The following is a 14,816-nucleotide window of genomic DNA, read 5'->3' as shown; positions in this document are numbered from 1 at the left end:
GGAGGGGAGGGGGACGGGCTACGTGAGCGAGGACCCGGGAGAGTGCATTCAAGTGTGTCGGCCTGCGGGTGGCCACCGCCTGGCGCAGGGACCCGCGGGGCTCCTCCTCTTCGACTCCCTCCTTCTTCCTCCTCTGCCTCCTCCTCCGCCTGCTCCTCCTGGGCGGGAGGAGGCTGGGCTGGATCCTTGAGCTGCCGCCGCTGCCCCTCCTCCTGGCAGGCTGGCTGATGAGTCAGCTGACGCTGGCGCTCCAGCCTCGCCTGGCGGCGCCGCGCTCTCTGCGCTCCCCCAAAGTGGCTGCAAGCCGGCCGCCCACTTTCAGGGTTGGGGGGACAAAGTGATGTGCGCTTTTTAGAGCCACGCCGAATCGCAGCAGAAGCAGCTTCACCTCTTCAACTTTCTCCCCGCCCCCACGCCTTCTCTTGACCCTGTCTTCTACCCTCCCCAAAACCACTTAGGGTGCGTGCGCTTGGGTGAGGGGGGTCCGGGATGGCTTCAAATTTTAATGACATAGTGAAGCAAGGGTATGTGAGGATCCGGAGCAGACGCCTGGGGGTGAGTATCAATCCTTTTTTTTTTTTTCCTCTCTGTTCGCTGGTTCAATTGTCTTTCTCCTTAGCCAGCATCTCCGGAGGGAGGAAGCAGGTCCCCCGGCCGGGCGCTGTGAATGGCGCGTGGCGCTCTCCGCTGGAATCCACACCTCCCGGGGCTACCGCTGTAGGGCCAGGTCTATGTATGTAATGGATCTATCTTTATCTCTCGGATGACTTGGCTTTCTAATGGTGGCCGCGTGTTCGGCTTCAGTAGTCACTGGAGCCCATCTACTCGAAATAAATATTTCTCGGTAGCCATGGGAGTTAGAGTTGAGAACCCGGGAGGGTGCTGAGCCTGCCGGATGTCCCCGGTGTCCCTCTTCCCACTCACGACCAACTTAACTTTTACCGGGGGATGGACCAGCTGGCCGAGAAAGAGGGGAGACGCCCTCGGTGTGAGCAAGGTCAGCAACCCTCGGACCCCAGGGAGAGGTTTCTGCTGAGTGTAAGGTCTCTCTGGACTCCGGGTTCTGGACAGTGATCCAACACCTCTGTCCCCAGGTGTTGGCAAAGGCGGTGTGGGTGGCCGATGGCCAGGCCAACTTGGGGTAGATACCGGACTCTGAATTTTCCCCCGTCCTTGGCTTGGGTAGTGGATTTCTGCTGCTGGAACACACATTGGAACCCACTGAGATTATTTGGGGTGCAACCTAATCCCTGGCACAGCGCGAGTGTTGCCTAAATATGTATGAATGAATCGGAAGGTTCTCGCAGGGGACAAATGATGGCACAGGGATGGCTCCTCTCTTACAACTCTTTGTCTTTTCCCATCTCCTTTCATTGATGGCACCTCAGGGAACACTCCTGCTTCTCTTTGGGCTTGAGGGACGGGAAAGGAATTCTTGAGGGAGGGGGAGGAAACTGGAACGATTTTTTTTTTTAAATTTTAAACTACCTCATTTTTCTTTGCCTTGTGGCAAGAGTGGTGGCTGTCATTGTTTATTGTGTGCATTTGGCGAGAGGTGGGGGGAGGAAAGTTTACTTTAATGATATCCGAAATCATAATAAATGTCGATGGTGAGGCGGAACGGCCCCGCTGGGAAGGGAGTTAGGCTGATGAGGTCTTTCTCTACAAATATGTCATTGGCACCTTTCTCTTTACTTGGTCTTTGGACTTTCTTGATGTGCCAGATAATGTCACTGAAAATTTGAAAGGAAAATTTTTACTGAGGTAAACAGCAGGGGAGAAAAACCTGGTGATGTAATTATTAAAAAACTCTCGCCTGGTTTGTTTGTGCCCCTTTTTCCCTCCCCCCTCCCCTTCTCCCCCCTCCCTCCCTTCCTTCTTTCCTTCCTTCCGCCACTGGTCACCATGTTTTAGCAATTATGTCCTGTGTTATTGTGAATACATACATATATAATTAGGGACAAATGTAGCAGAACCAACCAGTCCCTATCAGCCCTACCTAAGTTGCCTTGATTTCCATTTTCGCTATGCAAATATTCTCATTGGCGGGAGCAGCTATTGTTGGGGTACTTAACTGAGTGACTCTCAGGTAAAGGGCAAGAAATAATAGGAGCTTTATGTTTATGATCGCTTTATGGGCAAGCCAGAGGGTTGTAATAATAAAGGCAGCATTGAAAAAACACCATTCTAATTATAGCCTTATTCCATCATGTCAATTGAGGAAATTGTTAAGTGACATCTATTCTGTGTTAGGGAGCATTCCAATAGGAAGAAGACATGCATTATTAATGTACAAAATGTGAATTATTCATAAGGACTGAAGTTTATGCCAAATTGTGACACATGGTGACTTATTTGAAAGACTAGTTACCATAACTTTCTAGCTTATGGTAATTGAAATTATTTTTCTATATTATCAGAACTGACACAATATAGCCCTCTCTGTGTGCCAATGTTTATAGACAGATATCTGAAGCAGTGAGAAGGGAAATACAGTTTGCGTTCATTTTATATTTTACAGTATTTCGGATGCCAGCGAGCAGTATACTTTCTCAGGGTTTATTCATTTTGTCTTTGTGAACACTCACATGGATTTTAGAGTATCTGTTGAGTGATGGCTATTGCTTGCTCATAGAGAAAAGGTCAAAAATATAATCAAAGAAATATGATCTTCTGTGTTAACATTGGTTTTTTTTTTTAAATCACCAGTTAATTTTTAAACAGTGTTCTCACAATATAATTTATTTACATAAACCAAGGAGGCTGATTACACAGTTGTCAGAAAACGGTGTGAACTAGAGTTTTGAATGGAGACTGCAAGTAATGGTGAAAAACGAAGGCCTCAGGGAAACGGTGTAGGGAACCTCTGTCCAAAGTAAGACATGGTAATGGTATTTGTCTAGGCTGCATGTAACCTGGAACAGCGTGTATGACAGGTGCAAGTCTCAGAGAGAGGTAGGGCCTAGGTTCTGCTATAGAGTTAGCACCCAGTAAGTGCCCTTTGAACCAGGCATTGAATTACAGAGTAAATGCGTGACTTTGCAATCCATAAGCCTCTTTAGGAACTGATACAACATAGTGGTTTTATTAATGGAATCCAGACAAGTGTCTGTGGGTTAGAACCATGTTTGGGATGGTTTATAATTAAACAAGAAAACAACAGTTCATGGTAAGCAGCTGTTGTGCCAAGAAATGCTCCCTCAGATTTGAAAAAAGAAAGGGGGACAAATTCTGCTTCTATGAGTCATTGGCTCTATGGCCCTTGCCCTTTCTTGGCCTCAGTTTTCACATCTGTACAATGAACACTAGTCATGTTGGGAGCCTTAAGCCAGATAATACCTGTGAAAATGCAGTGAACGCATACAGCATAGGTTCTGATTGTATTGTTTCTTTAGTTTAATCAAAGATGAGTGAGAATAAATGGAAAGATGTAAGGATCATCAGTTTCTTTATTTTTATATTTTGAAGTTTCTAAAGGCATCAATGTTTATGCAGCTGGAGAGATTCTCATTGGATGAAGCTTTTTACAAATTCTGTACATTGAAGTGATTATTTATTTTTAATTTTTTTTTGTTGGACAAGAAACATTCTCAGACCATCCCCATTCAAATGGGTGGTGGCTTAGTGCTCATCTATAGTTGAGATCTTAAACTGTTTAAGTGATTATATAATCAAATAGGTATTGACTTTTTTCTTTAAACAGAAAAAAGCTTCATGAAATTCGATGGCCATAACTCAGAAGTCTTAGTGTCTTCCCATCTGATGCCCTAATTCACTCTCCATTGGCTCGGGGAGATCTCGAGATCTGGAACAGTATTTGTTCAGAATGGCCATGTTACTGTTTGGGGGGCAGTGGAGTGGGAAGGGGAGCAGCTGTCTACAATTATTTGGCTAACCCACACAAGGCCCTAAAAACGTATCCTTGGATGAGTGGCATATCAGACAAGTCGTACATCATTAACCTGACTGAGTGTGTGGCTTAGATGGCACATTTCAACCATCCTCCCTTGGTTTCTTCCTTTTCCGCAAAGAGAGAATGTCCCAGTCAATAACTGCTATGGCTTGTCCACCATCCAAACCTCAGAGTTGGAACTCCCACTTAGCCTTCTTCTCTACATGCAACCCCCGGATTGCTTGCCTTTAAATAACATCTGTCTGCTTTTGTCTACCAATGACCTCTTCTCCTGTCTAGCCCACATCTCCACCTGGACATCTACCAGGTGCCTCAGACTTAAAGCCTCCCAAACCCTTCATTGTTTCATCCAAACCAGTTTCTGCTAGAGTCTGCACCTCAGCCGCTAGCTAAGGTCCCAACATTTTAATTGCCCTGGTAAAAATTGAACAAGCAAGGAAGCAATTAAACAAACTTCCATGGCATTTCTCTCTCTTTCCTTTTTCTCTCAACCCAAACCATTCATCTGGAGATTTTATGGGTTCAGTCTTTGAAATACGCCTAGAATCCAACTCTCTCACACCATGCCACCATTGTTACCACCTTGGACCAAGCCCCCTCATTCCTCTCTGTAATATTGCAGTAACCTCCCAATCTGTCTCCCTGGCTGCTCAGGAGAGACCCCACCAGGCTCTTTCCGTCTAAGTTAGAGTGAAAGCTTTACAGTGGGCTCCAAGTTCCTTGGCTGTTCCTTCTGCTTGGAATGGTGTTCCCCTGGATGTCTCTTCCTGGCTCCCTCCTCATTTTCTTCAGCCTTTCCTCAGATTCCACCTTCTCATTGAAGCCTTCCAGATGCCCTATCTTATTTCCTCCCTCCCCCACCCCTTGTGTCCCTTTCCTTTATTCTTTCTAGAATTACCACCTTCCTTACATATTGGTCAGTGGATTTCATTTGTTGATTGTTTCCTCCAACTAGCATGTGAGGCTGTGTGAAGGCTGGGAATTCTCTTGCCTTTTATTTATGTTATAGCTGAACCCCCATGCCTGAAACAGTGCCCAGCACGGAGCAGGCAGTGTGATGAAAATGTCTTGAATGAATGCACGAAACTCTCACTATGGACTAGTTTAAAAGCATATTCTTAGTACTGGCCTGTTGGCTCAATGGAAGAGCATTGGCCTGGCATGTGGACATCCTGGTTTGATTCCCAGTCAGGGTACACAGAAGCAGCGACCATCTGCTTTTCCACCCCTCCCCTCCCCTCCCCTCCCTCTCCCCTTCCCTGCTCTCTTTCCCTCTCTCCCTACTGCAGCCATGGCCCAATTGGCTGAGTACATCAGCCCCAGAAAATAGCTTGGTTGCGTGCATCAGCCCCAGATAGGGGTTGCCTGGTGGATCCCAGTTAGGGCGCATGTGGGAGTCTGTATCTTTCTCCTCTCCTCTCACTTGGAAAAAGAAGAAAAAGAAAGCATATTCTCTGGCATGAGACTCTGTTAAAATCCCAATTGAGCAATTGGTCATGTGACTTCTGATGAATTATTTAACATTTGTGAGTTTCAGTCTTCAGTAAAAAGAGGGAGACTCATAATAACCCACCTAATAGGTGATCCTTGTGAAAAGGCTTAGCACAATGCTTGATACAGTGGAAAGCCAAGTATGTTTATTACTGCTTTCCCTCTTACTACCCCCATGCTGTTAGAGGACCAGGACACTTAGGTGGTTATTGGTTTCCCTGTTTCTACTGCAGTAGCTCTCATCTTCAAAGAACTTGCTGTTTAGTTAGGAAAACTGACTTACTATATGTGAAACAATTGGCACTGATGCTAGAGATAGAAGGAATACATGCCATTGTAAGATTTTTCTTCATTCTTTATTTTTATTTATTTTAGAGAGAGAGGAAAGGAGAAAGAGAGAAATATTTGTTTGTTGTTCCACTTATTTATGCATTCACTGATTGATTTTTGTATGTGCTGTGACCGGGGATCGAACCCACAACCTTGGCGTATCCAGATGATGCTCTAACCAGCTTAGCTAACTGGCCAGGGGTGCCATTGTAACATTTTTTATATGATCCTTAGATAAATGGCAAAGACGTCAAGGCCAGAAAAAAATCATCTCCATTAACCTTGCTTGGAGTGAGTTCATCAGACTAGGGGGTATTTCTTTACTCTTGGGGGTCTTTCTGGTGGCATTAAGAATGACTTTGAAAAATTGGTCAGTGAATGTCCAGATTTTAGGAAGACATACCTTTTTACCCTTTGTTTATCTGTCTCACCAGTGCCCTGAAGAGGCTTTAATATTTCATTAGAGGTTTTGGGATTTAGAGATAATTAGGCATCTACATTTTTTATGATACCATGGCAAAGTTATAATCATAGCGTGAACATCATAGGATAATTTTATTGTATTCTATCAGTATATGTACATACACACACACACACACACACACACACACACAACCATTCAGGAAGATATGTGAAGTGTGGCTTTTCTTCCTTAAGAGAAAGAGACTTTGGGGATAACTTTGCCAGTCAGGAAATTTACGGTCCGACAGACTGAGTACACAGGCCTAAGTCAAGACCACACAGCGTTCTGGCCCAATTTGAATCCCTTCACCAGTTTCCATGTCAGTAGTACCTTCCATCTGGTCTTCAGTCCTCATCATTCAGTGGTCCATGTGGATGATGTGATTAATTATGCATAAAGGCAGCCTTTAGTGATCATCCCCCAAACTGATTTAAGCAAAGAATGGCCAATTTAGGGACTTCATGTGTAGACATAAACCCAATTGCTGATGTGATGATTTTCCCTACATCTGCCAATTTATTATTATTTTTTATTGTATTCATTAGATGACTAGAAATATTTATTTTTAAGCAAGTTTGGTCATTTTTGTTGGGGGATTATTATCTTTTGTATTTTAAGAATTTAGATTTCATTTGGGATATATTTGCTTTCATTTTAGCAATCATCAAATATTTATTGAGTGCCTGCTAGTGTTAAACTGCCTTAAATAAGATAGGTCCAGTCAACATCCTCAAGGAATTAACAGTCTGATTTAGGACTTGTGTTGTTAACTTGAGATTAATATGTTTGCTAAAGTTTGAGGTGAACTAGTCTCAGTCACAGGTCAAATATTCAGTTGAAAGCTATTTGCAGACTTCTGTTCTGGGATTGTGGAATGAGGAAGGGCACATTTGATTTTCCTCTTGCTCTAGGAATTTGATTCCAGTTGGGTGGAAATAAACCTTTGAAGATTCTAAACCAGAAAGAGATTCTGATGCCTCCCACCTGCCAGCCCCTGTTTTGGAGAATTTCAAAATGAAATTGTGAGTTTAGAAATGCCATAGATAATATGGGAATGTTGAAGTGAAGATAGCTTCTTTCAAGACTGCAGATGGCTACATTTGGGATGAGGATCTGAAAGCGGTATTTTGCAGAGCAGGTGGGGGTGGGGCTGCCTTTGTTTTACTAATGGTCTAAGCCTCTATTCATTCCCTGGATCCCAGAGACCATAAATGTGAGCTGTGGGTATCATGTCCTTGAGTGGAGCCCTTAAACAGGATCCAGGGAGAGGATGCAGGTAATTTTTCTCAGGTGATGCTTTATATTTATTCATTTTTTATTACTAGAGAGAAAGAGAGAGAGAGAGAGAGAGAGAGAGAGAGAGGAAAGAGATAGGGAGAACAGAGGAGGAGCAGGAAGCATCAACTCCCATATGTGCCTTGACCAGGCAAGCCCGGGGTTTTGAACCGGCAACCTCAGGGTTCCAGGTCGACGCTTCATCCACTGCGCCACCACAGGTCAGGCCTCAGGTGATGCTTTATAGTTTTTCTTTTATTAGATTCTTACAGAGATCTGGACCCCCTGGCCAGGCCCTATCACTGTCCACCCTCTACATCTTCCAAAAGGTTAGAACTACTGTCTTATTTTATTAAATTCTTATTATTATTTTTTAATTTTCAGATAATAGTAGGTTCCCATGGAGGTGTAAGAAATAACACAAAGTGATATCCCATATTCCTTACCCAGTTTCCTGCAATGGCAACATCATTCAAATCTCTAGTGCAGTATCACAACCAGACACTGACATTGCTACAGTCTGAGACAGGACATTCCCCCACCACAGGCTCTTTCCTCTCGCCCTTTTAGACTTACCTCTCTGCTTCCCCTCTCGCAGCCCCAGATCCCTGACAATGACTCATCTGTTTTTCATTGCTACAATTTTATCGTTTCAAGAATATTGTCTAAATGGAATCATATAGTAGGCAACCTTGGGGCTTGGAGTTTTATTCCCCTCTGGAATCAGCGTGCTACCAATGGCCCACTGCTTTTCCATTGCTACACGGTATCCCACAGTGTGGATGTACCGTAATTTGTTCAGCTGTTCATCTGTTGAAGGACATTTGGGATGGTTTCCAGTTTGGGGCTGTTATGAATAAAGCTGATACAAACGTTGTGTATGGGTTGCTGTGTGAACATAACTGTCCATACCTGTGTGGGAGGCCACCTGTGAGAAGGTGACAGGGGCCTGGATCTGACCACAAAGCCAGAATAGCAGCATTCCAGGTGTCAGGGGCCTGGATCTGACCACAAAGCCAGAATAGCAGCATTCCATTTCCCCACTACCAATAGAATCACAGGACTGGGAATGCTTTCAACCTCGGAAAGGATGCAGTCAGGTGAAGGGAAAGTTTCTCAAACTGCTTGCTCAGGAGCTCTGAAGACTGTCATTTTAGTCTGACCAGGTGGTGGCACAGTAAAATGCTGAGGACCCAGGTTCAAAACCCCGAGGTCACTGGCTTGAGCGCAGGCTCATCCTGCTTGAGCGCAGGGTCTCCAGCTTAGGTGTGGGATCTTAGACATCACTCTATGGTCACTGACTTGAAGCCCCAGGTCGCTGGCTGGAAGCCCATGGTTGCTGGCTTGAGCCCAAGGTCACACTGTCTTGAGCAAGTGGTCACTGGCTCGGCTGAAGCCCCGTGGTCAAGCACATATGAGATAGCAATCAATGAACAACTAGTGTGACGCAACTATGAGTTGATGCTTCTCATCTCTTTCCCTTCCTCTCTCTCTCTCTCTCTCTCTCAAAAAGAAGAAAAAAAGACTGTCCTTTTGGGGACCTTTGCTCATTATAATAGTAAAAATCACATCCGTGGGTGGGGATTTAAAATGCTAACCAGACATTCCTAGTATGTCGGAGCATGTAGCCTCACTACTCTGGCTCCAGCTGGTGCAAGCTCACCGAAAGAGGATCCTGGAAGATGAACCAGGGAACAGGACTCACCCAGCACCACATAAATGCAGCCCCACAAAGGCTCGGGAGCTTAGAATCCACCTTCTGAGTGCGCTCTCTTGAAACATCAAGCTTTGGACTCTTCCCTCTGAAGCTTAACAAACCTCTTCTGTTTTAACTGTCATCCCCTCCTGTGATTTCTCTCTGGGGAAATACAAGAACCTACCCCTTCGGTCGATAACACCTCTAGGTAAATGCCCGGGAGAGCAGTTGGTGGGTTATATTGGTAGTTAGTTGCCTGTTTCGTTTTCTAAGAAACTGCCAAATTGTTTTCCGCAGTGGAAACTGTTTTTCACATTCACATCAGCAACGTGCAACGTGCGAGTGACCCAGTTTCTCTGCATCTTTGCCGGAATTTGATGTTGTCGCCAATTTTTGGTGCTGTCACTACATTTTTAAAAGACATTCTAATCTGTGTGTATTATTAACAGCTCATGGTGATTTTAATTTTCATTTCTCTAACGGGTAGTGTGGTATTCAGCATCTTTTCACATGTGTATTGGTCATCTGTATGTAGTTTGGTAAAATGTCTATGCATGTTTTGTGCCCGTTTTCTATTGAACTGTTTGTTTTTTACCTGTTTCGAGACATTTTAAAAGTATATATTCTGGATATTAATCATTTTCAGACATAGGGGTCCTAAGAAAAAATATTTCATGTACTCAATACTATTCCCTTAAGGAACTTCCAGCTAATATGATAAGTGTGTATGTTACTTCTCACCCCCCAAAACCCACAATCATTGCTCAAAGTTGCCTAAACCTTTATCTTATCTTCCTTTATTTATATATACAATAAATACATTAGTGGTTAATAGAAAGAGAAATTAACCTGCTTTATGAATGGACTAGCTTAAACTAAATTAAAATACTGCTTTAAATTCAAAGCTTTTACTTAACATAAGTTTCACTGTTTAGGAAAGCAATTAAATCCTTAAAATGTATTTTATTATCTTCATGCCACATATTAACTCAATAAAAGAAATTTATCTAGAAAACCTTTAAGAAAGCATACCTCTGTGAATCCCCTAAAAAAATCAACTCTTCTGGTGAATAATTTCTTCAAGTTTTCAGGTTTTTCTCTGCCAATATGTAGATATTTTGGCTCACTTGCAAAAGAACTGCTTTTGAGCCTAGGTTGTAATTCACTAATAACCGTGGGCCCTAACCTAGATGTGATGAAACTAGTCTGATCTTTAGCATCTCGTTAATTCAGGTGCACAATGAGGTGAGAAGTGGGGTTTGAAGGGAACATTGGTCTGTGGAGTTCGCCACTGGAGAGGTCCGAGTCCTTTGAACCTGTCTTCGCTCTGCTTTTCCCCCGGTGGTGGTTTCCTCTTGGTTTCTGGACTTGCGCTGTTTACTTCCGGCCTCCAAATGACCTCCCTGACCACCACATCTAAAGGCTTCCCCTTACACACCTCTGGAACACCACTCCAGTATAAGAGTATACATAGGGCTTTTTAAGATTAGTTTCCTTATTTTTGGTTATGTTTTCTCCCACTAGAATGTAAGTTCTCTGAGCTCAAAGACCTTGGCTGTCTCATTCTCTGCTGTTAGCCCATCGTACATGCTCAGTATTTGCTAATTGAATGAATGAATCATTTTACTGCAGGTCTGAATAATAGAATGGGATATTAAATATAAGGAGACAAATAGACAAATATGTCCCAGCTGACGTTGTTGTAGATTTTGTCTACTCTTGAGTGGTAGAATGTTCTAGAATTTCTCATTGTGTCATCTGCACATACTTGGTTTCACTCCTCAGAAGCAAATACTGTGAATACTTTCTTCCAGAATAGTCTTATGTACCAAAAGTCTCATGTATGAGTGCCTATGTGCATGTGTGTGCATGTGCCTAACCTGTGCTTAAATACTCTTCTGTCCCATGGCTTTCTTACTTAGCAGCCTATCAATGATAGGATAGGTTGCTTTTCTTTTTTTTTTTTTTTTTAAAGATTTTATTTATTCATTATAGAGGAGAGAGAGAGGGGGGGGGGAGGAGCAGGAAGCATCAACTCTCATATGTGCCTTGACCAGGCAAGCCCAGGGTTTTGAACCGGCAACCTCAGCGTTTCCAGGTTGACGCTTTATCCACTGCACCACCACAGGTCAGGCTGGATAGGTTGCTTTTTCAATGATAAGATAGGATTCCAGTGTATGGATATATCTGCTATCATATAGTTATTTACTTATTTATTCATTCTTCCTTTTTGCTTCCCTTTCTTTTTTTTAATTATTAAATATGTGCATGAAGTACACTGCTCACAAAAATTAGGGGATATTTTATTGCTTCATATTCACTTCGAAATATCCCCTAATTTTTGTGAGCAGTATATTTATGTGCCCATTCTATAGATCCTAAAACTGAGTTACTAAGTCTTTCGTTCCAGTCACACAGCTGGTACGTGGCAGAGCCTGAATTGGAATTCAAGCTGTATCTCTTTTGTGGACATCTGTGTGAGTCGCTCTCTCCCTTTGCCAATGGTCTCCCAGCTCACCTGTCATCTCCCCCAGCGCGAGCACACTGGTGAATACATTCCCAGAAGTGGGACCCATCGCCCCAAGTGTACTCAAGTGTGAAGAGCGTGTTCCCCAGCACTCTCTGAGAATGCCGCTTCCTCTCATCTTACAAAAGTGTGTTTTGAGAGCTTTCTCAAGTTCTTCCTAATCTAAGAAATGGGAAATGAACCCTTGGTATATACTATAGATTTTCTCAAGCCTGAGACTGAGTTCTTAGCAATTTTATACTTAGCATCTTTTCAGTTTGCAGGCTTTTTTCCTTTTGAGAATAGTATGTACTCTACTTAAAAAGTAGTTTTTAAGTAAGGATTTAGAAAAGGTCATTTACTTTCTTAAAAACAAAACAACAAAAAGAAAAACACCTTCCAGGGAAACGATGATAAACCATATGTTAACTGTGATTGTTATTTTTATTCCAAAAATAAAATTATGATATTGAATGTTTGATCAACCTATATTAAATTAAAGAAAAGATATATATGTATTGACTCAAACAACTACATATTGACTAACGTAACCTAAGCAATATTTTTATTAGCATGGCCAGCCTGGTAAGATGTTCACATGGATCTAGCTGGGGAGGGGGATGGATATTAATGTTTTCACTCTGACTGGATGCAATTTCTGAATAGCCCACTCAGGCCATTCCTAGGTATTAAGAACCACAAGGCTGTGCTAGATGCGGGGTCTAAAGTCCCTTTCCTTTCTTCTAAGCTTCAGCCCCTCTTGGTCCTGTCCTGTCTTCCCAGGACCAGCTCTTTTCTGGTCATATCTTTTCCACTTGATCCTTCCCTTCATCTGTAACACTCTCCTGTGGCTGGCTCTTAGCTCCAAAGTTACAGTTGGACTCCCCACATCAGGTGGTAGATGCCCCAGACCATGGTTGGACCACCCCACATCAGGTGGTAGACTCCCTAACAATGGTTGGACCCCCACATTAGGTGGTAGACTCCCTAGACAATAGTTGGACCCCCACATCAGGTGATAGACTCCCCAGACAATAGTTGGGCCCCTCACATCAGGTGGTAGACTCCCCAGACCATGGTTGGACCCCCACATCAGGCGGTAGACTCCCTGGACAACAGTTGGACCCCACATCAGGTGGTAGATGCCCCAGACCATGGTTGGACCACCCCACATCAGGTGGTAGACTCCCTAACAATAGTTGGACCCCCACATTAGGTGGTAGACTCCCTAGACAATGATTGGACCCCCACATTAGGTGGTAGACTCCCTAACAATAGTTGGACCCCCACATTAGGTGGTAGACTCCCTAGACAATGATTGGACCCCCACATCAGGTGATAGACTCCCCAGACCATGGTTGGACCCCCACATCAGGTGGTAGACTCCCCAGACCATGGTTGGACCTCACATCAGGTGGTAGACTCCCTGGACAACAGTTGAACCCCCCCACACCAGGTGACCTCCCTCAGGTATTCTCCGTCTCATCACCCTTTTTGTTTCATTCAGACTCATTCCTCACAACCGGAATGGTTTTTTGCATTCTACATGTCTTGATTGTTTGGGGATTTTTTTTTTTTCTACTTATCTCTGAGCAGCGAGAGGGGCATGAGTTTTTCTACTTTTGTTCACAGCTAAATTCTCAGTGGCTAGAATAGTGCCTAGGCACATAGTAGGTGCTCAGTAAACGTATAAGTATATGAACGAAACCCTGAGATAACATTTTGCCTATTCAATGATGAAACAGACACTAATCCTAGCACGTCATGTGTATACCTACCCAGAAACGCCAAGAAGTTCTAAGAGTTCGTGTGATTTCCATTTGTAGCCCTTCTGCGTTACGCCAGCTGCAGTCTGCAGAGCAGGCTGGACGTGTGGAGTCAAGAAACCTGGCAGGAATGAGAAAGGTGTGATTGTCACCTGGTCCTGCTCCTGGCCATCTGCTGTGACCAGAGCGTGTCCCTGACCTTCTCCCACCTCAAAGTCCATCGTGGCAGACTGGAGACAGGAATGTTTGACGTCCCTCTCTCACCACCTGGCCGCCTCTGAGCCAGAAGTGTGACTGTGGCCATGACAGCATACCATACACACAAAATAGTCTCTTTAGTCCCAAGTTGGTCTCCTCTGTGCCCTGCCATTGGCCTCCTGAGCAGAAAATGGCAGAGGAAACTTTGATTTCCACTCAGATTCTTTGACTTGTGTCAGATTGTAAACAAGAACAGATAGCTTTTTAAATGCATTACTTTGGATGTGAGAAGGCAGAATTGAATTTCTGGAAAAGAAAAAGAAAGAAACAAAAAACAAAAAGGCCCACTCTACCTACAATAAACCACGGCTACGTGCACCCTAATTCTTTTTAACAAGTTCTTTGCATTACGTGTACATGAGCAAATTTAAAAAAATGCGAAACAGGATGCAATGAAGAGGAAATTTTCCTCCTACTTCAGACTTGTCTCACCTCCCCAGCAGTCATTCAGGCAGATTTGTATATTTCTATGGAGTTTATGCATAAGTATACATAAAAATGCATGTGTTTGTGTGTGTATAATTTGTTTTGCACATAGGTGTTTGTATTATAGGATATTGTTATATACAGTGTCCCTTTTTTTCTTTTTTATTTATTTTGTTTAGCGAGAGAGAGAGAGAGGGGGGAGAGGGACAGACAGACAGGAAGGGAGAGAGATGAGAAACATCAACTCATAGTTGCATCATACTAGTTGTTCATTGATTGCTATCTCATATGTGCCTTGACCACAGGGCTCCAGCTGAGCCAGTGACCCCTTGCTCAAGCCAGAGACTTTGGGCTCAAGCCAATGACCTTGGGATTCAAGCCAGCGATCTTTGGGCTCAAGCCAGTGATCATGGTATCATGTCTATGATCTCATGCTCAAGCTGGCAACCCTGTGCTCAAGGTGGTGAGCCTGCACTCAAGCTGGATGAGCCTGTACTCAAGCTGGATGAGCCTGTACTCATGCTGGTGACCTCAGGGTTTTGAACCTGGGTCCTTAGCACCCTGGACTGACGCTCTATCCCTTTTCTTTTAACTTACAGTGGAGCACTTTTCAAAAATATTTATGGATGCCCAGTGTTCACTTATTTGCTGTTCCACAACTTTTTAAATTAGTTCAGACTAATAATGGACAT

General features: G+C 43.6%; 1 protein-coding gene across 2 annotated transcripts in view; it reads left to right on the top strand.

The window, feature by feature from the left end:
• The first annotated feature begins 217 nt into the window (after positions 1 to 217).
• DOK5 (docking protein 5) overlaps positions 218 to 14,816 on the top strand; it is a 113,775-nt gene continuing 99,176 nt past the window's right edge. Inside the window, exon 1 of one of the 2 annotated variants that reach the window (XM_066237015.1) lies at positions 218 to 555. In XM_066237015.1, the coding sequence (XP_066093112.1) occupies positions 490 to 555 (66 nt within the window). In that variant the 5' untranslated portion in view covers positions 218 to 489. The remainder of the gene's footprint in view (positions 556 to 14,816) is intronic. The other variant, XM_066237017.1, reaches the window with a different exon arrangement.

The sequence above is a fragment of the Saccopteryx bilineata genome, chromosome 6 (genome assembly GCF_036850765.1).
Source record: "Saccopteryx bilineata isolate mSacBil1 chromosome 6, mSacBil1_pri_phased_curated, whole genome shotgun sequence".
Taxonomy (NCBI): Eukaryota; Metazoa; Chordata; class Mammalia; order Chiroptera; family Emballonuridae; genus Saccopteryx; species Saccopteryx bilineata.
This window is presented reverse-complemented; position numbering and strand designations above follow the sequence as displayed.